Here is a 25,735-nt window from a genome sequence, read left to right as displayed (position 1 = left end):
AGCTATCCTCATTTCTTTCCTGTTATTGCACTATTTTTTTGTTTTCCCTGCTATCCATCCTTCATGGGAATGTGAAATGATCTTCCTAAATACACACATTTAATCCTGTGTCTCTCCTGGTTCCCAAGGCCTCAGTGAATCAAGTCCAAACTCTCTGAAGTTTAAAGAAAAGCACGTAAAGCCCTCATGATTGAGTTTTTCTGTTTCTGTCTAGCATCTGCCATCTTCTTCCCACCCGCATTTGACCAACCAGTCATGTTAAGTCACTTAAGATTTCTCTGCTGTTCCTCTTATGCTGCTGCTATGTGTGTACGTGTGTGTGTGTGTGTGTGTGTGCTGGTCATTTTGTCAAGACAGTCCTTATTCCTTTTCTCTGATGGAAAATTCCTGCTTGTCCTTTGAGATGCAGGTCTGGTGTTATCTTTCTTGTGAGACGTCCCTGATTCCCTCCAGGCACAAGTGAGTCTTTTCCCCACCCTTCCTGAACACATTTCTATTGTGATGCCTAGTAATATGCATTTTGATCATTTATTGATTGGTCTGTGTCTAACCACAAGCTTCTCTAGGACATGGCCTCTTGCCTTTTTCATCTTTGTATTGCTAGCACCTAGCACAGTACTTGGCATATCCAGAGCACTTGCTAAATATCTGTTGAGAAAATGAATAAATGAATGAATGAAACTTAGCATGTTTTAAAAAAAAGTTTTATGCCCTTCCCTGAACCAATAACTGTGGCCATAAAGACTAGATATTCTGATTGACTTAAGCCAATTATTGCCCCTCCTAAAAGTGTGGGAAAGGCCTATCCCCTCAATCACATGGCTACCAGTATGATAGGGTGTTAGATAGTCAGAGAGGTCAACTCCTCACTTAGAGGGGGAGCAGTGAGGATTAGGAAACATGAAACAGGGCTCAGGGCTACACCAAACAACTGTAACTTGCTATTCATTTGCTACATTTGCTGCATATAAGCCATGACCTCACAAGAGTTTTTAGAACAGGTGGTCTTCCCAAATTATCCTTCCCGATGTCTTGGCAGAAGAAAACTCTAGATTAAGGATCAAAAGCTCTGACTTCTGATTTTGGCTCTGTTGAGACATTGAATCTTTGAGATTCTTTGTTTTCTCAACTACAAAATATGGATGATGACACCCGTGCTACCAGAATTGTCAAGAGGGTCAAATGAAATGATTAGCTCTTTCAAGAATACCTAAAACATATTTAGAAGGAACTGTTTGTAATCTCACCCTTAGTGCTCACATCTGCATATTATTCCTTATTTTGAGAGATTAAGAAAATTAAGACAAGGCAATCCCTACTTTCTCTTTGTTCACCCACTATAGCCAACAAGGCCTTCTTTCTATTTCCTCATATGTGCTGTATCAGTCATGATTTTTATAGTTCAAGGAATGGAAAATCCTATCCCAAATGGCTTCAACAATAGGGCATTTTTATTCTCTCATAATAAGGCTCTGGTAATAGTAATTCAGGACCAGGCTGCCACATCTTTTGGCCCCAAACCCATCCCAAATCCCCGGGGTTGCTCTCATTCTCAGCCAGCTGCTATAGTTCCAGAAACCACAGACAGAGAGGAAGTGTGCCCTCATGTGTGTCTCTTTTTATAAACTAGGAAATCTTTCCCAGAAAAATCCTCATATCTTACTGACCATATGCCCACCCTTAAACCAATCTCTGGCAAAAGGGGGATGGGATTTGTGTGATTGGCTAAGCTTATTCAGGATTCACTCTTGAGCTAGGGATAGGGCTATTTTTTACACAACCATATGGTAGAAAATGATCTGAAAATGATCAGGGCCTGACAGTTAAAAGAGTGGGTGATGGGGTCTGGAAAGGCCCATCAACAGATGCTGTCAGTGCCTTGTTCACATCCCCAGGCCCTCGGACCTGACTGCACATCACTGACTTCTGATCTCCAGTACCTACATTTCTTTGCTTGCAAGATTTTTCTGATCTTTGGGACCTGCTTTGTTCCCTACATAATAGGCTGGAAATGCTAGAGGATTAATGTTCCACCCTAGGAATGGCCCTTGATGACGGATAAGGGTATGCATACTCCAGGTGTGTAAATGTCCCAGTCCTCTCATCCCTAGGGTGAGATAACTCTGTGATGTTTGTTCTACACTGGCTTCCAGAGTGTCCTCAGCAGAATTATGCTCCAGTTGCCCACAGTGGTAGCCGCACAACCATGCTCCCTTACTAAAGACCGCCTTCCTTATCACGTCTCACTTCTCCATTCCACTATCACGTCTTCTTCACCTCCTTTGACATTTTGTCTCAGAGTTGGCTTGTGGGGAAACCAAATGAAGATGTGCTGCACCATATGCCAAACTCCTTCCTGAACCAGAGGCTTTGTGGATAGCATCCCATCTGCTTGGAACGCGCTTCCTCTTCCTTCTCACCTGATGCACGCTCACTTTCCCTCCAAGTTTCAGTGCAAAGTTCACTTCCCTTGGAGAGCTTTCTTTGATTTCCCCCCACGGAAGCCCTTCTCTCAATGTTTGCCCTCTTCCTCTGTACTGCTAGCAAGGCTTATCATAGTTATCATTGAATTGCTTGTTTGTGTTAATATTTGCTTTCCATCTCTATCCCCAACCTATGCCTGAGGTCAGGGATGCTATTCTTGGCCTCCTTGCATTGACAGCCCTTATTACAATGCTTGGCACAGAGTAGAGAGGATGGAGGGAGACCTGGCTGGTTTTGGAAAGATGAGCCTGTGAAAGACTAAAGATGCAAGTTTGAAGCTCAATCACACAAACATAATTATTGAAGCTTTGGATGAAAAAGGTCTTTTATCCATCTGACTCCTACAAGGATTTACATTTATTTCTTGTGACAAAGCATAAAATTTATAGATAAGAGGGATGTCCATTTTAAGAGAGAAAATCTTGATGTGGCATACTTATATCTATAAAATATGTCATTTTAATCATTTTTAAATAGAAACAGGATTCCATCCCAAATCCACAATTTATTCATTCTTTTATTTATTCAATATCTACTTATTGGGCATTGTTTCTGGCAAGCTTTTAGAATTATGTGCCATCAACTCTTCTCAGAAGTCATTAGAGAGAATATATTAATGGAGAATATTCCAGGTTCTCTTTCAGCTTTTGGCTTTCATTAAAAGAACAGGGCAATGCTATGAAATCAATCACTGTATTTTCTAGTAAAGGGTGATTGAGGACATTATCAGTCTTGTCACTTGGTGCTTACAGGGGAGAAATTTCTTTTAGTGATAAGTGGAATGAAGCAGGTAAGTATAAACAAGCATACAGACAAGTGTGCCTGCCATCTCTTTGTCAGGCAGACTCCTTCTCACAAATTGCTAAACCTGACTCTCAACCTTGACAGGGGATGAATCCAGGTTTTGTGGGGGTTGAGGCTTATGTATTTTAGAATCCCTATTTGGGAAAAAACTATAAAACTACAAATAAAAACTGAAGACAGAGTCTTGGAAGGGGCATAAATGAGGGAAGAGATCTGAAGTTTCAGCCTCATTGGTTCCACAGGAAATTAGTACCAGTGAAACTGGTGTCTTCCTGCCCCATACCCCTGCCACATTTGTTCTGACCACCACGACTCATTTATGTTGCCTTTTTACTTGCAAGGCCTTCCTCCTGCTGCTTCTTCAATCCCAAGACCATAGTTTTTCAAAGTTTGGTCCCACAGTGCGTTGACTCTACCCAGCAGGAAAGTCATTCCTTCCTTAAAGGCCTACTGTCCCATGTGTAGAACCCAGGACATTTGTCATGAACTGCTCTACTTGAGGAGTGTAGATCATGCCTTCTCTAGTAAGATTATCCACTCTCTAGGACCCAGAATGTTTCTTCTTTTAGACTTCTGTCAACACTAAGCATGGTTTTGGGTACAGCAGGAAGGGAAAGGACAGAAGAAAGGTCTCCTAGAAGCAGAATGATGGGGTGTGGAGTTAGGAAGGCCTAGTAGTGTGCCAGCTTTGCCACTTACCAGGGTGGCACCTTCAGCAAGTCTCTCAACTTCTCCAAATCTCAGTTTTGCCACTGATCAAATGGATTGGATAGTGATATTTATTTCGTATTATTGTGGTGAGGAGAAAGTAAAAGTATGTATTCACTCACTAAGTATTCATTTAGCCCCTTACCTTGGGATGTTTCTGACATCAGGGACTTGGAATGAATATGAATGAGAAATCAGTTGAGTCGGCAGATGGAAATTTATAATGGGACAGGATAAGGCCACAACAAACACAGGAACACAGTGTGGAGACAGACACATAGTAAGGGTTCCAAAAGTAGTTGTTAAATAAATGGCTAACACATCGAGGGCATTCAGAAGAGAAAATCATTAATTTTGCGAAATAAGTAACTTTACAGATTTGCAAGACTATCTTGGTGCAGATATAATAGCTATTAAGTGCCTGGGAAGTTGTAACATGCTACGTGTTAAAGAAAATAAAATCAATAGGCAAAAGAATTAGCCAGGATTAGATGAAGAGAGAACAGAAAAAAAGGGAAAGAGAGGACCCTAAGGTGGCAAGGAGGAGGAAGGGGTGTCTGTTGACCCACCTGACCAAGTGTGCACTCCATGCCACCAAGGAAGTCAGCCTCCTTCAGCCCATTGTGGTTGCTGCTGATGTCATGGACTTCAAACCGCAGGCGCTGTACCTCTTCAAAGTAAAAGTCCACGGTAAACAGTTTTGAGTACACTGGGTTTATGCAGGTGCGAATCACCTCTGTCCTGTCAACCTGCAAGGGGAGAGAATGAGAGAACTTATAAAGGATTAGGAAATTTTTTTATGAACTTGCAAGCAAATTAATTTCATGGTGCTTCTGTTCTTCCCAATTGGAAATGCTCCCCATCAAGTCACCAGGGTGGGAAGTTCGAAAATCTACAAGCACCAACTTTAGAAAATGAGCCAAGTTTCAAAGAGGAAACTATTAGTAGACATAACAACGTGAAGTTTTATATATGAGTATGTTGTATTTTTAGGTAATAGAGCAAGTTGAATCAATCAGTAGTGGCTGCCAGGGGCTTGAGGGCATATTTGGGCTCAGGAACAAGAAATCTGTAATTGGTTAGTTATGTCTGATAGGCACAGTAATAGAAAAATGGCAGTGTAGGTGTCTCATTTTAGCCAACTCTAGTATGAATTTCCTAACTCATGATTTCCAGCATAATGAAGGGGGGGGCATAGGAATAGATAAGGCAGATAAGAAGGTAACTGCCTTTGGTGTCAAGTATATCCTTTATTACGTGTATGATGTTTGCCTACTCATTTTAGTTCCTTAGGCCTCAGTATCCTCATTAACGAAATGAAAACTAGAGGATTGGAAGATGAAAAGTCTGTCCTGCTCTAACATGAAGCTGTGATCCCCTTTGCCTTCTGTGATAATAACTTTGTTCCCCTCTCTTGGATCCATATCTGCCACTTTCTGCCCTACTCTGCAACCAGGAGGCTGACCTCCATAAATGGAATTTCCTGGGCTCCCTTGCCCTCTGAGTTCTGGCTGGGGTCAGCCAAATAAAATCATAGAAGTTCAGGCATATCTCTACATGCCCAGATTCTACTAGCAGATTCCTTTCCACAGAGGGAGGTTTCTCTGGGATTTGGTAATACTGTTCCTCTCTAGAGCCTTCAGAGTGAGGGACAGTAATGGGTTTCTGCAGTTGCTATCCCTGATGTCTCTCATTGCCTTACCTTCCTTTGCTGGCTCCCTTAATCTGCCCATGTGTCAGGAAAGAGCTCTTCTCTAAAGAGAATAGCCCTTTAGGTTTAGCTGTCTGGGCATGCCCTATGTTTTCTGCTGGGATCCTTACCAACAAGGATCTTTTCCTCCATGTTTGTCACAGGTAAAAAAAGAATACACAAAATCATTGATATTCCAGAAAACATTAAGGAACTAAGTTGTAGATACCCAAGATCCTACAGCATCTCTCAACTGGAGATAACCATCCTTCATTTTTTACAAATCAACTGGAGCCTATGTCAGCACTGTCAGCTTTCAAATAGAAACCTGGTTTATTGGTTATTTCCTAAGTGTCATCTGTTAGCACAAACTAGGAGGATCATTTCTCTCAGTTTCATGTGCATAAAGGAAAATACCTTCTCAATAAAACAAAGGGAAGGCAGTTTTTTAAACATATGGATATCCATATTGTCCAGTGAAAGAAACTGATACTTGTTCCAAACTCCCCTGATCCTCTAAGGTCAATGCTTTAGCCCTGGCCCTAGCTCTTCTCATGTAGAGATACATGTGAAAGAGGGTTGTCATTTAAGAAACGCTGTCTGAAGGGGAGGGAGGGGGAAGGGAGGGGGTGGACCAATAGAGGGAAGGTTGGTAGGGGGACCACACCTATGGAGCATATTGCAAGTACAAGTTGGATCTATCAGGTGTAGAGCATAAATGTCCTAATCCTATAATAGGGTAAAAGTGGTGAAGGCCATGTTGCTTAATAGGATGTAAACATTCCAATTTGTACAAATAATCATCACATTGAATCTTATAATGGCATAAATGTATTTATGATCTATATACACAAGACTTAATAAAAAAAAAAAAGAAAGAAACACTATCTGGCATTTGTTGTTGGGTGGCCAATCCAGATTGCAAGATGAAGGAGAATATAGTTCTTGTTATGTCCCTGTCCAACAAATAGGAAGTCAAGAAACCAACTCCATCCCTATGTTGATTAGGATTTTATAAGTTATTATTCAGACCAATGGTTATTTGAGTATTCCAGCTTACCATGAAGACCTAGTTTCTATTTGAACTGAATTTTATATTCTTATGTAATATTTATGGGATAGAGTGACAGGACTCATTATGATTATACAAGTATGAGAATTTATTGAATTGACATAATTATTTTCAGTTGTTCAAAGATCATAGTTTTGAATATAGTATAAATTAGAGATTATACACTGGTAGTCTGCAAGTGTTAGCTGACTTGAAGATATATTATTTGTCTCATTCAAAGTATTTTTCCTTTAATTTGACAACATAAAAAGAAAGCTGCTTCCATTGCCCTCCCTTCAGAAAAAATTAGGCCACATTGCTACATGGTAACAATTGAAGACTGTCCCATTCGGACAGGGCATTCACGCTCCAGTTCTCACAGTCCCTTCCAGGCTCTTCTCCCTCAACTCTGCCTGGCCCCTAGAGGCATTTTTGCAACATCTGGTCCAAATTCATGGGGCAATGAGCCAAATGATAAAAGATTTAATTATATTTGTGTAGAATCTTAAAATGGAGGACTTCAAAATAACCCCCAAGATGTTATGTTATAGGTAGATGGATGTCCTCAAGACAGAAAAGGTGTGTTCTCTGCTTGTGGATGGAAGAAGAGAGTCCTGAGCCTGAGGTTTAGATGATACAAGATAGGATGTGGAAACTCTAGTCTTTGTTATTCTGCTCTAACCACCCTAAATGGCACAAACGAATGATGTGCACCAATCCTGGTGCTTTTCTTCCTACTTTTTGACTTTCAGATAGTGTTCCCACACATTAGTAGATATAAAATATTGGCATCAAGCCACACATTTCCAAGGTAAGCTGCCAGCATGCCACACCCAGTGACTTGGTTTTGGGTGGGAAATGAAAAGATGGAAAAACATTAAAGATAAATAATTTCCAAGGATAATCTAAGAGCTGGTAAGAATCCAAAGAGTATAAATGCTTAAGAAAAGAAGTAAAATGATGATAAGGGAAGTGTTTGCTATAATAAGTGAGTGTTTGAAAGATGTTTCAAACCATTCTGCATTTCCAGTTATCTTGGAAGAAGCATTATCTTTTCTGGAGGCTAAATTTAGGTTTCTCTTGAACAATAGGACTTTGGACAGCTCATGTTTCTTATTGAAAGGCGTCAAGGTCCAGGTAGTTGTTTCCAAAAGATCATCCACTTACTAGTGCCACTAGCTGCATCAGAATCAACTGGGGAGCTTTCTTTAAAACTCAGATTCTTTTTCCCTTCCCAGGCAATTCCAATTTAGTTAAGTATAGGGCATGGCCCAGACATTTCTATTTTTAAAACTATTCTAGAGAATTCTGACATGGGAATATCAGTCTAGGGGAAATGAGGGGATATAGGGTCTTTCCCTAGCTTTCATGCAAAATCAAGATTGATTTTAGTCTTGCTTATACTCTGTTATCCAGTCTATAAAAATGTGAATGCTTATCTTCCCTCTTCTCATTACTTTATTGTTTATAGAACATGTTCTTATCCCTTTAAAATATTTGATTCTTTTAGCAAACATGTGGTGTAGCTTCATACTGTTTTACATATAAGAAAAGCCAAGGTCAAATATCAACACGAGGTACCACATGTCAGTGTCAGCACTTGAAGTCACACCTTCTGACCTCAAAGCCTGGGCTACATTCCTTAATTTTGTTTATTCATGAGTAGCCCTAGAAAGAAAGGAAAAATACAGCTGGGTTATAGTATGATGGTGATAGAGTCAATCACTGACCTTTAAAATATTTTTCCATATAAATAAAGTTGATACTAGCTAACACTTTTGGAAGGCCTGTTATGTCATAGGTACTAATATAAAAAGAGCATTATTGAGGTATAATTGATATGTGGTTAAGTCACATCTATTTAAAATATGCTATTCAATACATTTGGCATTTATATACCTGTAAAAGCACCATCACAATCAAAATAATGAACATATACCCACCCCTAAAATTTCCCACGCTTTCTTCTCAAACCCTTCTTTTCATCTTTCCTTGCCATCCCCAAGAAACTACAGATCTGTATTCTGAACTGTAGATTAGTTTGTATCCTTTTTATATATAAATGTACATCAAAATATACAGTATGTTGTCTTTTTGTCTTTATTCCTTCATGCAGCATAATTATTTTGAGATGTATCAATTGTCACATTAGTGGTTCATCTTTTTACTGATGAGTGATATTTCACTGATGGATACTTGGATTATTTCCAGTTTTTGGCTATTACACATAAAACTGCCCTGAATATTCATGTTCAAGCCCTTTGTATGGGTATGGATTTTTTCTTCTCTTTGGTAAACAACTAGAACTAAAATAGGTGTATGTTTAATTTTTTAAGTTCTAGTAGGTGTCGTGTAGTATCTCATTGTGGTTTAATTTCTATTTTTCTAAAATGAAAGATACTGAGGATTTTTTCATTTTTTATTTGCTATCTGTATATCTTACTTGATGAAGTGGCTGTTCAAATCTTTTGACAGGCTCTTGCTTTTCCTCCTTATGATTATACACGAGCAGGTAGGTAGTATTATTATCCTCTCTTTACTGAAGGATAGACAACTTCCAAGTAGCAGAGGTGAGATTTTAACCTAGGTAGTTAAGCTCCAGAGTCTGTATATTTAACCACTATGCTATATTGTCATGCAATTTTCAAAGTAATACAACAGCCAGACAATAAATATAAATGTGGAACTGACGGGGAAAGTTAATGAATGAAAATCAAGGTGTCTCTGGAGTTCTGACTTGTCCACTGGGCATGTTGAAGATACAACAGGGGCCCTGAACAATGCTCATAGAAATTAGATTGGTAAGGGACAAGGTAAATGTGCCATCAGCAAACAGTTCAAGACTAAGCACAGAATGACCATCTACTCCCTGGAATTTCCAAGAGCTGGAACTGTCGCAGGCAAAGTTGCAGAGGACAGGTGAGGCTTAAACAATGCAACGATATTGGTGAGGAGGCAGGATGCAAAGGCAGGAACCAAAGTTATTACCAGTTGTTGAATTCTCTAAGTCTTCTCAAAGGAGAAGTACAGGCCCTTATCATCCTATAGGTAACAAGTCCTGATAAAGAATGATATCATAGGCCAGAGAGAGGCACAAGGCCCCAGGGTAGGCTTATAAAGTATTCCTTCAAATTGATACTCTTTAAATATTTCTTCAATATTTATTTAGTAAGGTTAGAAAGAAATTATTTTTTTTCTGAATAAAGAATGGATAATTTTCAAAAAAAAACAAAGACAATTTTCTTTATGTTTAAAAATAAACCTAAGGAGGTTTATTAGGGAGGTTTATTCATGCAGTGACTCATGCCTGTAATCCTAGCACTCTGGGAGGCCAAGGCCGGTGGATTGCCTGAGCTCACAGGTTCAAGATCAGTCTGAGCCAGAGGTAGACCTCATCTCTAAACATAGCCAGATGTTGTAGCAGGCACCTGTAGTCTCAGCTACTTGGGAGGCTCAGGCAAGAGAATTGCTTGAACCCAAGAGTTTGAGTTTGCTGTGAGCTATAATGCCATGGCACTCTACCAAAGGTGACAAAATAAAATAAAATAAAACAAAATAAGCCTAAGGCATGAAACTATAAGAATTACAGATAGAACTGTTGGCAAAACTCTTACAGATATTGGCCTAAGCAAAGAATTTATGAACATCCAAGGAAAATCAAAGTACCCCCAAAAATTAACAAATGAGACCTGATTAAATTAAAAAGCTTCTGCACAGCCAAGGAAATAATCAACAGAGCAAATAGACAACCTATGGAATGGGAGAAAATATTGGCATGCCATACATCTGATAAATGGCTGTTGACAAGAATCTATAAAGAATTCAAGCAAATCAGCAAGAAATCAAACAACCACATTAAAAAGTGGGCAGAGACATAAACAGAAGCTTTTCAAAAGAAGGTAGACTAATGGCCAATAAAGATGAAAAAATGCTCAATGTCTCCAACCATCAGGAAAATTCAATTCATTCAATTAAAAACCACGATGAGATACCACCTAATTCCATTGAGAATGACTTTTATCAAAAAGGCCCCAAACAACAGATGTTGGGATGGATGCAGATGTTGGTGGGACTGCAAACTAGTACAACATTTTTGGAAAGTCCTAAGGAGATAACTGAAAGAACTCAAAGTAGACCCACCATTTGATCCACCAACACCATTACTGGATATTTGTCCAAAGGAATAAAGTCATTTTATCAAAAAGATACATACACTCGAATGTTTATTGCAGCAAAATTCACGGTGCAAAGATGTATAATCAACCCACATGCCCAATGAGAAAGGAAACTAAGAAAGGGGTTTTCTGGGGTATCGGAGAAAATCCTGGCCTGCTGAATAAGGAAGTCTGGAGGGCCCTTACGAACATGGGTATGAGGTAACCTAGGTAGCCAATGACCAGTCAAAAGAGACAATCAATGACCAAAAGAAAAGGGCAATACTGGCTGAAGGCACAGAGAGGCCAATGAAAAACTTGCAAACAATTTCAAATATAGAGGGTATTTATATCCCTGTAAGGCTTTTGTGTTTCCTTCATGAGAGACCAACTTCCAATTCTCTTTGGAAGTGCTCTAAACTTTCGCCTTGTTCTCCCTAAACACAAAATTTTTTTTTTAATTTGAAGTTTTGGCTGGGGCTGGGTTTGAACCCACCACCTCTGGCATATGGGCCTGGCGCCCTACTCCTTTGAGCCATAGGTGCTGCCCACAAAATGTTTCTCTGTTACAGTTACAGTTGTTCAGGTTACTTTTACTTTCTATTCAAGCTGCCTGTGTTGCTTCCGTTTTATTATCTGTTTCCATTCATTTTTACTCTGTATTACCACCAAGGCTTTGTTAAACTTTCTAGCTCAATCCAGTAATTGAAACAGGTCAACTGGGTTTGGGAAACTGGGACTCCCGACCCCCAGCACCTATCGATACATGATTAATAAAATGTAGTCTATGTATATGATGGAGTACTACTCAGCCATTGAAAAAAATTGGTGAACTAATCCTTTTTGTAACAACCTGGATGCAACTGGAGACCATACTTTTAAGTGAAGTATCACAGAATGGAAAAGCAAACACAACAAGACTCACTATTAAATTAGAACTGACTGATCAGTACTTGTGTGTTGTAGGAGCAGGAAAGGAGGGCTAAATTCACACCTAACAGATATAATGCATACTATCCAGGTATGGGGCATACTTATTACTGACTCTAACTGTATAAAAGCGGTGCATGTAACCAAAACATGTGTACTTGCATAATACTCTGAAATAAAAATAAATAATAAAAAAGAATTTATTACCGGCAATTCTTCAAACTACATAACTTCTGAGGAGACATATTAAATTACATAAAATTTAAATCATAAAATCATGGAGCCACAGAAATAGAATTATTCAATTCCAGGATCTCTGCTGCTGATTTTAAGTGACCAGCCTCAGCGTTGGCGACTTGCCCGGTGGCCGCAACATGCCATTCTTAAAAACACTAAGCAGAAAGAGAGAGGCTGATTGATGCTGGTGATATATGATTTTTATTTTCAATTTAAGTGGATTTTCTACTTTGATAGGACTAAAACTCTTTAACAGTTTGCTGGCTGTGCAAAGCGTCACAGGTGAAAACTTGAGGTGACTGGTGCCACTCATTTTGTGACATGTCTGCATGCTGAGGTTGTCTGCTTTCTGCCTGCCTAGCTCATGTGCCACAGGGACGAGGGGTTCCCGCTGACCAGTTCCTAGGACTGAAAATATGCCTGAGTCTTTGAAACCTTTGTTTCTTCCTAACTTATCGTAAAGGACTTGGGTGGAAGCTGACTCCTGTCTGGTCAATTATTAAATTCCTTCCTGAAATGGATGAATGTTGCATGGGGACCAATGGTAATGATGACTTTTCTGCTCAGGCAAAGGAAGAGGTAAGAGAAAAAAATGATGTACCATTATTGACCCATTCTTACCTCTCACAGAAGGCACTTTATGTATTATCTTTTTTGATCCTTACTTTCTTTGACTTTAAAACATATTTTTATTTCATCATTTAATATCTTGGAAATTGAAATGTGTCCAACACGTGTAATTGATATGCCATTATTTAATTGGAAGCATTTTTTCCCCTTCCTGGGAATACATAAAATAATGGCTCATTTTTCAACTGATTTATTACTTTAAAAATGATTCTATTAAATGTATCATTCCCATTTTGTAATAGTAAAATAAAACTGTGTCTCAGAAAAGCAGGGGCAAAAGCAGGACTCAAACTCAGTCTTTCTGACTCCAAAATACAGAATGTCCTAAAAGTTGGCCTTAAAGTTACCATGCATAGGGAAACTCAGAAATTATAGCTAAATGTACCTTTATTTACAAAATATACATTATAGAATTTTACAAAGAGGTGGCCAACATGTAGAAAATATTCTGTAAATTTTTGCAATAAGATTTTGTAAATAAAGGTACAATTGGCTACAATTTCCCATTTTTCTTCTATATGGTGACTTTAAGGAGACCCTGTATATGCTCTATTATGTCAGTTGTAACGTGTTGAATTATTACCCTCAAAATTCATGTCAGAGTAGCTCAGAATGTGACCTCATACAGAAATAGAGTCATTGCACAAGTAATTAGTTAAGTTAAAATGAGGTCATACTGGACCTCTGACTGATGTTCTTATGAAACAGGAAATTTGGACATAGACATGTGGACAGGGATAACACCATGGGAACATGGAGAAGAGACGGAAATGGTGCAATCTCTTGTTTCTCATTACAAGCCAAGGAATGCCAAAGACTGGCAGTGAAACACCAGGAGCCAGGAGGGGGCATGAAACAAGTACTTTCTGCCATCAGAAGAAATCAGCCCTGCAGGTATTTTGAGCATAGATTTCTAGCCTCCAGAACTGTGAGAGAATAACGTTGTGTTGTTAAGGTCACCCAGTTTGTGGCACTTTGCTATGGCAAGGCTAGCAAACTAATACATCATTCTACCTCTGTCAAGAAACATCTAGCCTCACACCTCTCACAGATTTATTTCCAAAAGGGCATGCCTTACCCACCGAGTGATACCCTTCAAATACTCTAGAAGAAATTGAACAAGTGATCCAGGATTTCAACATTTTTCTTCCACTCTCAATCCACTGGTCCTTCCCTTTCTCTTCCTACCATGTTTGTAACCTGGCTTTCAAGTCCTGGTCCTCTGGTGCCGGCTGGGTCCTATGTATGGAACCTCGGAGATGACCTGCTGGAAACCCTAAAGTAGACATTCTATTCACCAACAGAAATAGCCTGGGGCTTGTGATGATCAACATGGTCAGCAGAGTTGCATCATTTTGCCCAAGAGTGTGGCTCAGGAGTATATGAAATGAGCATTATCCCGGAAGCTTGTTCAGAGAGGCGTTCTGGGTCATCTGCCCTCCCCAGTCTCTCCAAGCTGCTGGCCTCAGCCACCCAGCACCTGAACCAATCCTGACTGCACTGATGCACTAGTAGAGGCACTGGATGGGTCTTAACTTCATCTTTCAGAGCAAGGCCTCACCTATCCACTGCTGTACCATTGGGGTACTGTGGGATAGAATTTTCTATGATGTTCTGCCTGGTCCAAATACAAGCCACTAGTTGCACGTGGCTATTCAACCCTTAAAATGTGGCCAGTAGGACTGAGGAACTGAATTTTAAATTTAAATATAAATTGAAATGACCACATGCATACAGCATTGTTCTAGCTTGTACAAGCTCTATCCCTCTGCAAATTTATGAAATCCTGCATGACACACATACATACACTATTTCAACAGATATAGAAGGAATTTTTTGTTTGTTTAGCAGGCCCTGGCTGGGTTTGAACCCACCACCCCCAGTGCACAGGGCCAGCACTCTAAACATTGCGCTATGGGCACCCGGCCATATGGAATTCCATATGGAATTTTTAAACTTTTTTAAACATTGAAAACATCTGGGGATCTCCAGGCCAATTAAATTAGAGTCTCTCTGAACCTAGGCATCAGTTTAAAAATCTACCAAGAGGATTTCAGTATATAATTAAGTTTATGTTAATCATATTGCCAATCGTTGTGACTCAGCTCCAAGTGGTTGGAGACCAGGAATCAGCGGTATTGTGCGATCTGCTCTGAGCATCACACTCCAACCTCTAGATCAGGCATGGTGTGTTAATACATTCCTGCTTCCTTGGAAGCTGCCTCTGACTGCTGCTCAGCTCACTATAGGACATGAGGACTGAATGAAAGAATAAATCATAGTATGGGAAAAGTTGGTTTATTTTATCTAGTCAAGCACTCCATTAACCAGCAGGCTCCTGATCTGTGAAACAAGAGTGAGTGAACGTGGCACCCGTTCTCCTTTGCATCTCCACATCTTTCTGCTCTGCTGTGTCCCAGGAGACTGGATTGCTTCATTCAGGGTTTTTTGTCAGTTCACCCTCCTTCAGCTAAAGGCTGGTACCAGTAGGAGATCAGAAAACAGGAGAGGTGGTGTATTTTTATTTCTCCTTCCCTGCTCCATTTGACCTTTTTGGCAGTGACTACGACCCTCCACCCAGAGCCCCCTTGTCGCTTCTCTTCCTGCAAAGCTCCAGTTCTTGCTGGGTTCCCGTGGCACCATCTCTGCCTGCTCAGCAAGTTCCAGTAATAGCAGCTTCTTGCTTTTGCCAGTCCCAGGATATCTCGGCTTCCCTCGTTGGTTCTTTTACCCTTACCCAAGCATCTCAAAGTGGTACCTTCATTAACAACCCTTTTTCTCCTTGAATCTGATTGGTTCCCTGGTGTTCTTAAAAATGTCCCAAGTATTGCAGAATCTGGGGGAACCTTCTGAATCTAAAGGCAGGTGAAATTTTATCCAATTTGGTGGCTCATGATTCATGAATTCTATAGGCCTTTAAAACTTTGAAAACTGGTAATCCCTATGTGATTGATGTGGTAACTTCCCGTTAGTGACAACACCCTATTACCCAACTTTGCTCAATAATGGATGAAAAGGAGTACTTCCTGAGCATGTGGCATGCACCAGGCAGTTCTACCCACTTCACATGCCCTATCCCATGCAGTCATCCCAACCACCACGTACTATCAATATTACTATTTTACACATGAGGGAACTTAGGGTCAAAAGGTTAATTTGCCCAAGGTTGTCCAGCTATTAAGTGATAGAGCCACTTGGGATTTTCCTCAAAGCTCTTTCTGAGGACATGGCCCTCTCTTGAAGGTGAATATGTTTGGGTACCATCTGCCTATAGTGCTTTCACACAGGGCCATTCTGACTGTCCAATATTCTAAATGTTCTTTGGGAGAAAAACAATTTTAACACCTGCAGATAGGCAACAAACTCTGAGAAGTGCTTTCAGGGTTACTGGGAGGATCCAGCCCAACCCCTCTCCATCTTCAAACTTTCTTTTCCTCCTCCTGTTATATTTTGCTCCTTCCACTTAGCTAGAGCCCCTCTAGAATAGGTCAAGAAACATCTAAATGTTCCAAGCCAAGAAGACAAAAGACCATTCTATTACATAAAAGGTATTTTTCATTCCTACATCAACTGCCTTGTACCCCTCCCTATTCCAGCTATAAATTGGCATATACATATCAAGCAACCAGAAACTGCTTCACCAAAATTCATGCCTTCCTGCTAACAGAGCCCGCCACGATCGATCAGAAGCTGGAAGGTGTTGGACTGAGGTCACTCTAAACTGCAGCGACTGTCAGCTCCTCCACACGCAGGAGTTTGGAGGCTAAGCCATTTGCACTTCATTCAGATGCTGATTATTAACAAGGCTTTCCCAACATCTCATTCCTCTGCCACAGCTGTGGAGTCCTCCAGAGAGGTCACTGGGGCTGAAGAGGCCTGGTATTTTTATTAATTGATGTTTGAAAATAGTAAAGAGAAACTCATCTGCAGGATCCTGCACGTGCATCCCAGACTGACATGCTCACCAGCCAGCAGATGGTGAAGGTGTCTTAGCTGAGGCCCGCCTCAGCCCTCTTCAGGGTAGGTCTCCCATGCAAGGGTAAAGCCATGGGGATGGGTTTTCCTGGGTTCCAGCTCCCCCTCCTCTAACTCCTTTAGAATATTCAATATCTGTTTTGCTTGTTAGCTGATTCCTAATTGCCCAAATTGTGAATCAGTCCCCTGATCCGAGTGGACCTTCTCAAAATGCCTTTGAGTAGGGAGGAACACATCTCCCTTAGGCTCACCTCCCCTGACACCTGGAAAAAGCAGAATTGTAGATGAATGTTTTTGATAGTAGTAACCTTAAATCTTAAATTCTCAGAATGCTTCAAGGCTGAGAATGGCAGCAAGTTTCATTTAACCTCCCAATTTCAAGTGATGGGTGAAAACACAGTGTTGAGAATGTATCTGAGGCGGTTTCTGAATTGTGTGGGAAAAATGATATCTTAGCAACGCCTTGAATACAGGAGGTGTAGCAATGTCTCCTGTGTCACATGGGTGTCATCTCTTATCTTCCCATGCTTCAATTTTTAGTAGAAGAAATGGAAGTCTATAGCTATTAAAAGGACATTCTTAAATCCCTGTAGCTACACACTCATAGTTGAACTACGGATCTAGCTACACCCCTGACTCCTGGGGCACTTCTCCATATCACTACACCAAACTGCTTATTCCAAGACTTCCTACACAGGGTGCCTACAAGACCCAGAGCCCAGCCTTCCAGCATCAAGGTATAAACATAAACATGCTCACAGTCAGTGCATTGTAGTTTTAGCAATGAAATCTAATCCCTCACGACATCTGAAACAAATTCTAAAGAATAAAAGTTCCCCGAAGGAGGTAACGCCATGGAACTAGGCTCTCCTCAGGAAATGGGCTAGCTCAGCTGAAGAAGACCTCAAAGCTAGCCCGCCTGGGCTGGTTGCCTCACGGAGCACTGAACCACCAGACAGATATCACTGAACATCTTCTGAATGGGATGATTAATACTGCAAAGTAGCATTTTATGACATACACATCATCGACACTAGCTCTAAAAGCTAGTAATGTGTTCTGCAGTCGACTGAGTTTTGAGAGCCCTTTCTAAAATATCTTTTCCTTAGATGGTCATCATGTAGAATATATTAAAGCCTCTTAAGGAGTTCTGCAGCAAATAAATACATTAACTTTGTAATATTTTCTGAACTTATTTAACCTTCCTTCTACCTCTCATAGAACACATACATTAATATCCAACAAAACACATTCTTGACGTTTGTACTGAAGTGTTGAGAAAGTAGGTGTTCTTATTGAATGTCTTCAGACATTTTCTCTGAGAGCAAACAAGTTAAAACACAAGTAGAGCAAGTTGGCTTACATACCCCATGCTTGGTAAAGTGCAAAAACATACTGTTGGTTCAGTACTTATATTTGTTAAATTAATAAATAAACCCATGAATCTATTTGACATTTTGCACAGTTTCCAGAGGCCCTGCCTCTATTCTTCCTTGGTCTCTTTCTTGACAAACTCTTCTCCCTACCTCCTCAAGGAGGTATAGTGGCAAGATAACTGGGTTTCTTCTCAGCCTAGGGAAGATTCCAAGATGTGCCACAGGTCCCACCACTTTGTGTACAGGTAAGTCAGATCACACAGTTCTGTTCAGGTATGTGTCTCAGCCCTTGCCCTGTGACAAGTCTGGGATGGTCCCCAGGTGACAGTCATTAAATTTATACCTGAACTTTCTTCCCAGAGTAGTGCAATAACCAGCACCCATTCTCTTCCCCACCATTTCCACATGTATATATCATTATCTGATTTTCTGCTACCTAAAAGACTTTCTTTCAAAGCCGAGTAATTGTTAACATTTTGCTATAGTTGTTAACTTAAAAATTGAAGCTGCTTATACAACAGTTGAGAGAAGGCATGGTGGACTGGACACCTAGAGTTTAGCCACCACATTCTCTTTCTTGAATCCCTACCATCTAGGCCTTGTATCTACCCAGCAATAGTCTAAGTATTAGAATGTTCTAGACTATTATAGATGATGATAACTCCCTCTCCACCCCAGAAGATTCAGGCTACCCCACATAGCATAAAGCTCACCAAATACAGATATTTTTCTCCTTATAAACATCAGAGAGGGTTCCTGATAAGTAAAAAAAAAAAAAGGTAATCAGAAAATGAATGCCAACGAATTAATCTGAATTCACCGCCAACCACATGGGTAGAATTAATCTTTACAGTAGTTACCCTGACTGGTGCAAAGTAATGTCTTCATTAGAAGACATAAAAATCCTCCTTTCTTTTGCTTTTTCCTATTCTTAAACTTCTGTTTCCCCTATCTTTAAATATACACATGCATTCAGCACAAAATGCCTCTTTTATGAAGTATTGTGTCTCTTTCACACATGTCACCCATTGATGCTGTGGTAGCGTCCTCACTCGTTTGTCATTAGTTATATTAATACACTGAAGAGCTGATGTTGCTGAGTCTTTCATAAGGTACCAGAACTATTAATGATTTAGACCAAATCTTAAGTGATGAAATTTCCTATCACATTTTTGTCACCATCAGCATCATTAAAAAGATCATCCAGTGATCACTGTTTACCTCATGCCTCTACTTTACAGGCATGTAGCTGGGCACTCGGGTGATTATGAAGCAGTAGCAAAACAAAGGAATTGGGGTGCTTTGAGAGCTCATCATGGGCTCTGTACTAAGTTCCTGAAGTGCCTTCTATTTTTGAAGCTACATAACAGCTGTTCTATATTGGCCCCAGCTCAACAGGTTGGAGGGCAGGAAAGATGAGGGCTTGTCTGGAAAGTATCCAGCCATGTATGTCCCTTTTTCCATGTTACATGGCTGGATACTTCCCTGACAGCCCTCGTATTATCCCAAACATATTACTCTTCCTTAATAACATTAATGACTTCAGTGCTTAACCTTAGCCCTGTCAGATAATTATTGTTTTTCTTTTATTAACTAAAACCTTCATTTTTTTATGTCTTATTTTTATTCAGCTAAAGCAAATTCTTCACAAATGCTTCCCATTAGCAGTCAGCACCCACTCACTCCAGGAAGATTCAATGAGCACATATGACGTTTCAGCTCTGCGCTAGGCCCTAGGGATTCAGCATTAAACTCGATATATCTCCTTCCACCCCCATGTACAGAGTCCAGTTTAAAACAAATGCCTCACTCTAGGTCCCATTCATTCTGCTGAATACCTTGAGTGCGCAGGGAAGACATTCTATGTGGCGGTGGCTACTGGGCACACTCTGCGGTGCCTGGAAGCGAGGCATTTCCGCCCCAGTTCAGAAAAAGAAAGACAGAAACAAGGCTCATCAGTAGCCTCTTCAGATACATAAAGTGTGACAGATACAAGTGGCTCTTCATTGTGGTCATAAGAGCTGTTCCCCGAGCCCATTATCCACATTTTATCTGATCTGGCAGTTGTTCTGAGAGCTGAGCTGAGTGATTCTAGAATTTATACAGCAAGACATCAGGCTTTCAAGAATTAACAAGCAGAGGCCAAAATGAAGCCAATTTTAGCCCCATAAAGAGATCTTTCATAAAATGAGAAAAACCCAAAGGAGGAATATGATACTACTTAGTAGGCAGGAAGGAGAGATTTAAGTAACAGATGAAGGGAGGAAGGAAGAGAAAATTAATTTTTAAGGTTTCTACCAACCTTGGAATTCTATTTCTATGCATGAATCCAAAGAAGAGTTTTATGTTTTTATTTTTTTAACTGGATTATTCAGAGATGGACAGTTTTTAATTTCCTAGAGGATGTGTTTTGCTTAGTGATTATTTGATGGCCCATGGCTCATTGCCAGCTCCTTGATTCTGTTTGAACCCGTGTAAGGTCATTTTTCTTGATCTGATACATATGCAGAAATATGTAAACAAAACGTGCGTATTAGTCATGTCTTCTTGTTATATATATATGTATATATATATTTCTTTCTTTCTTTCTCTCCCTCTTTCTTTCTTTCTTTCTTTTTGAGACAGAGCATCAAGCTGTTGCCCTGGGCAGAGTATTGTGGTGTCACAGCTCACAGCAACCTCCAGCTCCTGGGCTTAAGTAATTCTCTTGCCTCCGCCTCCCAAGTAGCTGAGACTACAGGTGCCTGCCATAACGCCTGGCTATTTTTTGGTTGCAGTTGTCACTGTTGTTTGACAGGCCTGGGCTGGATTTGAACCCCCAGCTCTGGTGTCTGTGGCTGACAGGCACTGAGCCTGTTGTCTGTATGTTTTACAGTATAAAATCTTGGGGCTTTGCTCAGCCAGAAGGATTATTCCTCTGAGGCTACCTAATTCTTGGAGGTAGTAAAAACTCACCTGCAAGCTTTTCATAGGCAAACGAACCACTACAGAGCCCATACCCTCAACAGCTAGTTTTACCCAGCTTACATGCTGGGCCAACGTTCCCCTGCCCTAGTCCCCTGGTACAAGAGAGGCTACCCTTTTGTTCTAGAGCTAACTGAAAAGAATCAAGCTGTCAACTCTAAACCTGCTTATTCTTGCCTATTCCTTCCCCTGAAAAGCACAGCAAAGGCTCTTACGCAACCTTTCTCCTCACTCCCTCTAAGTCCAACTGATGGCAGAGCTTCCCTACATGGCTGCACCTTCTATTTCTAAGGATCTGTGAGTATAACCTTCTTCCTTCAGCACAGTCATTTCTGTCTGCCTGCCTATCTTACCATATCTGATTAAAACAAATCCTGGATACCCTTAAAACAGTATGTGCTGTAGAAAGGTAGGCAGCAAAAATGGCTGGATCTAAGATAGCTTTTTCCTGGCCTCTATGGTCAGCACAGGAAAGAAGGTGACATTTCTTAAACACCTACTACACACTACTGTACTTACATCATATCACTGAAATCTTAGACCTCTCTCCATACCAAATATGAGTATCAATGCAGCTTGCCCTAATTCTACTTCACGAATAGCAAGCACGGAACGGGAAGGGATTCTTCCTGTCTCTCTCTTCATGGAACCAATCAATTGATTTCATGAGACAAAACATATACTAAATCTAATAGATGAAAAAAGCAAGTTTATAACCAAGCAATATGGGTACAGGATGAAGTATATAAAATAATAAAGCTCAAAGGGTCAGTATGCCTTCAGATGGAGCTGGCCTGTAGCTGATAGAGCTGGTTATTCCCTGGCCCTGCCTTGAGCAGGAACTCATATTCACATACCTAAATGTCTTCACTCACTCAAGTGTGTCCAACTTTTTTGTTTTCTGTCACACATTAGAAGCATAGGAGTTGTCTTGAGCCACACATTAAATACAAAACACTAATGAAAGATGATAAGCAAAATAAAAGGTCCACGAATACTTTTTGTGATATCTGACACCACAGATCAGCAAAACAATCCTCAAATAATCTGCTTGTGGCCCATGGGCCACAGGTTGAACACCCTTGCTACATGTTAAGACTTAAATCTCAAACTGCTTTTGTTTTCTCTTTACACTAGCTTCCTAAATCATCTTATTGAATCTCGTGGCTTTAATAAAATGTAACAGGCTGATGTGAGTCTCAGGCCAGATGTCTTTCCTGACATAGACATCTTGACTATGCTCTTCCCACATACAGGTTTTGCCCAAGGGGGGAAACAAGCTTTAAAGAGCAGACCTCTGCCTGAGGTGACTGATTTTGCTTGAAACAGCCAAAGAAGTTCTTGTCTAAATGCATTGTCAAAACCAAGGAGATCTTGGCAGAGAGCAATTAATAAAGGCTGGTAGTTTTATACTTATAGCAAAAAGCTATGTGGCAGACCAGTCAGGAATTTTACAGAGAAAACCAGCCAAGGAACAGCCAAGGAGAGCCCTCCTGGCCTTTCATTCCTGGGGATAAGAAAGGTTATATGCATGTCCTCAGCTGCACCTGCTGAGGAACAACCAGAATAGGAGATGGGGCAGACTCAAAAGCATTCCCCAAAGCACATGCAGATCCAGCCGCGATACATGGAGGCCTGACCAGCTCAAGTAACTCAAGGGAACTAAGTACAACCTTGGGTCGAACACTAGCTGAACAGCAAGCTACTATGACCAAGGGGTAAATCCTGGAAGTCAGCCTTTATAAATAAAATCCTGGGCATACTCTTACCTTGGGTCCCTAGCCTTTGCTGTTACTTCTACCATGAATGCCCTTCTCTCAGATAGATCAATGCCTTCTTCTCCCATTTCCTCAGCTCTTTACCTAAAATCTTCTCACTGAGGCCTTTCCTTGGCACCCTGTCTATAATGTGAATACCCTCCTCTGATGCTTTCTGCCATTTGCTGCTTTAATTTCTTTTCTTAGCACTTATTACCTCCTAACATAATATACTTTTTGCTGATTTTTTTGATATTCATTTTTCTGGTCTACTGTTTGTTTTTCCCAGCAAAAGGTAAAACGTATGAGGACAGCATTTAAAATACTTAACAACTGATCCAGCACAAATGATTCAATAAGAGCGTCACTTCTACCCAGAGAAGATTATTATTGTAAACCATTGTAAACTGGCTGAATATCAGATCCACACTTATATCTAATGAGATAAAACCAGGCAGTCTTAGAATGTGCTGAGAGAGAGGACTCTCAAATGGAAGGGCCACGCTATTACAGGGAATTCTCATAATATTTTAGAATTAAAAAGAAAGGCACCCCAGAAAAATGTAACAGTGAAATAAAGCAGGGGGTTGAGGTGGGGACAAAATATTTCAAAGTTCTCATATGAGGGAAAAAAGTATAAAACATGGAAGAAAAATTTCTGAAAGTCTTATTTAATTAGGGAAGTAGAGGACAAAGAGCAACTTGGCATGGGAAAGAGTTGGTATTTTATAATCAAATAATAGAGAAATTTGGGTCTGTGAAAGAAAGAAAGAAGCTTGGTGGACACTCGTGGCTGTGTACCCAACAACATCTCGCTCATTCTTCTTCTTACTGGTGAGCTAACTTCCCACCATAGAAGCTGAAAATGCCAGATGTTCACTGCCCTGACTTCCCATGTAGCCAGGGCCTGATCAGTTACCATCATCCTGCCCAGTGGAATTGGAGAAGATAGCCAGCAGTGGCTGCTGGGAATACATGTTTCCTTTCCTCATAAAAACACTTATGCAAGAGTGAACATCTTTGCCCTCTATCTGTTTCTTTGGACATCGTCCTTGTCATGTGAGGATGTGATGTTTCAAGTTGAAGCCTCCGTCTTGCAACTTTGAGGGGTATAGTGTTTAATGTTATGTGAGAACTTGACTGAGCCAAGGGGTGCCTAGATATTTGGTTAAATGTTATTCTGGGTGTGTCTGTCAGGGTGTTTCTGGATGAGATTAACATTTGAATCTGTCACTAAGTAGAGTTAATTGCCTTCTCAAATGCTGGTTGGCCTTATTCAACTCTTTGAAGGCCTGAATAGAACAAAAGAGCTGAATAAGGGATAAATCATTCTCTCTCCCTATCTTCAACATAAAACATTAATGTTCTCCTGCCTTTAGACTCGGACTGGAACTTATACCATGGGCTCTTCTGCTTCTTAAGCCCCAGGACTTGGTCCAGAAGGATAATTTCATCTCTCCTGGGCCAACTGCAGACCTTGCAACTTCCCAGCCTCCATAACTACATGAGCTAATTCCTTATAATAAATCTCTTTTAGGTGTGTATGTACTCCCATATACACACATATATGTATATTTATTTACCTACATGCATATATCTATGCCTTACTCTCATTAAATAGAAGACTACTCTTTTCTTTATGTCTACAAAACATTTATGTGAAGTGGCTTAATATTTAGTCACAAAATAAACCTTAATAAAGTTTAAGTTTATTAAGTTAAACCTCAATAAAGATTTAGTCACAAAATAAACTTTTATAAAGTTAATAAAGTTTAAGTTTATTAAGTTAAATCTTAATAAAGTTTAAGTGGTAGAGATTTTATAGTACACACATTTTGAACAAAACCCAACAAAAATAGAAATTAAAAAGGGACCCCAATCCTGCTTAATTTGAAATTTTAAAACAAAATTCCTAGATAATCCTTTTGTTAAAGGAGACATAAAAAGAGAAATTTCAAACAATCACAATTGGAAGAACATTTTTCATCAAATGGGATTCAGTGAAAAGTCTATTCTTTGGGAAAGAAAAAAGAATAGCCTTAAACCTTTACTGCTAAAAAACAAAGACTAAATATTCATCTTAAGAAACTAGAAGAACGGGGCGGCGCCTGTGGCTCAAAGGAGTAGGGCACTGGCCCCATATGCCAGAGGTGGCGGGTTCAAACCCAGCCCCAGCCAAAAACTGTAAAAAAAAAAGAAGAAACTAGAACAATAAAACAAATCAGGAGAAATCAGGAGGAACCAGAAGAAAGATAAAAGCTTTCATCAACAAAATAGAATACAGATAAACAAAAATATTGGAGAGGATAAGAAAATTCAGGAAAAATAAAGTAAAAATAATATAGAACAATACCAAGTCTGATTATATATAAAAGAGAAAGAATAGTCATAGATATAGGATGAATTAAAAGAATAGTATATGTAAAATTTTTCTCAAGGGAAAATAATATTTTAGCAAAATATAAATTACTTAAACTTATCTAAGAAGTGGAAAACTTGAATAGACCAACAACTATAGACAAGCCTGTGAAGATGATTAGATCTACCATTAAAAAGGACACTAAGACCAGATGGGTTCACAGCTGAGATTTATCTAACCTTTACATAACAGATAATTATGATGTTACTTCAACTGTTCCAGACCATAAAGAAAGATAGACAGCTCACCAATTAATTTTAATGGTACAAGCATAAATTTAATACCAAAGCCTGATAAAGAATAGCAGAAAAACAGAAAAGTATACACTGACCTCATTTGGGAATATTAGATGTAAATATTGTAAATAAAACATCAGCAAAAGAATCCTACAGTGCATACAAAAATATGTCATAATCAGAATTTATTCTGATGATGTAGAGTTAAAGAATAGAAAAATCATCAAAAATACACTATTGGGACCTGATCAAACTAAAGAGCTTCTGCACAGCCAAGAACACAGTAAGTAAGGCAAGCAGACAGCCATCAGAATGGGAGA

At 39.9% G+C, this 25,735-nt stretch overlaps 1 protein-coding gene across 2 annotated transcripts in view; it reads right to left on the bottom strand.

Moving 5' to 3' along the window:
• CPNE4 (copine 4) overlaps positions 1 to 25,735 on the bottom strand; it is a 467,500-nt gene that overhangs the window by 151,983 nt on the left and 289,782 nt on the right. For both annotated transcript variants that reach the window (XM_012804939.1, XM_003781701.2), the window contains one exon: positions 4,566 to 4,745. In XM_012804939.1, coding sequence (XP_012660393.1) covers positions 4,566 to 4,745 — 180 coding nt within the window. The remainder of the gene's footprint in view (positions 1 to 4,565; positions 4,746 to 25,735) is intronic.

Source organism: Otolemur garnettii, unplaced genomic scaffold (genome assembly GCF_000181295.1).
Source record: "Otolemur garnettii isolate 467f Iridium unplaced genomic scaffold, OtoGar3 scaffold00002, whole genome shotgun sequence".
Taxonomy (NCBI): Eukaryota; Metazoa; Chordata; class Mammalia; order Primates; family Galagidae; genus Otolemur; species Otolemur garnettii.
Note: the sequence above shows the minus strand (reverse complement) of the source record. Positions and strands in the feature narration are given on the sequence as shown.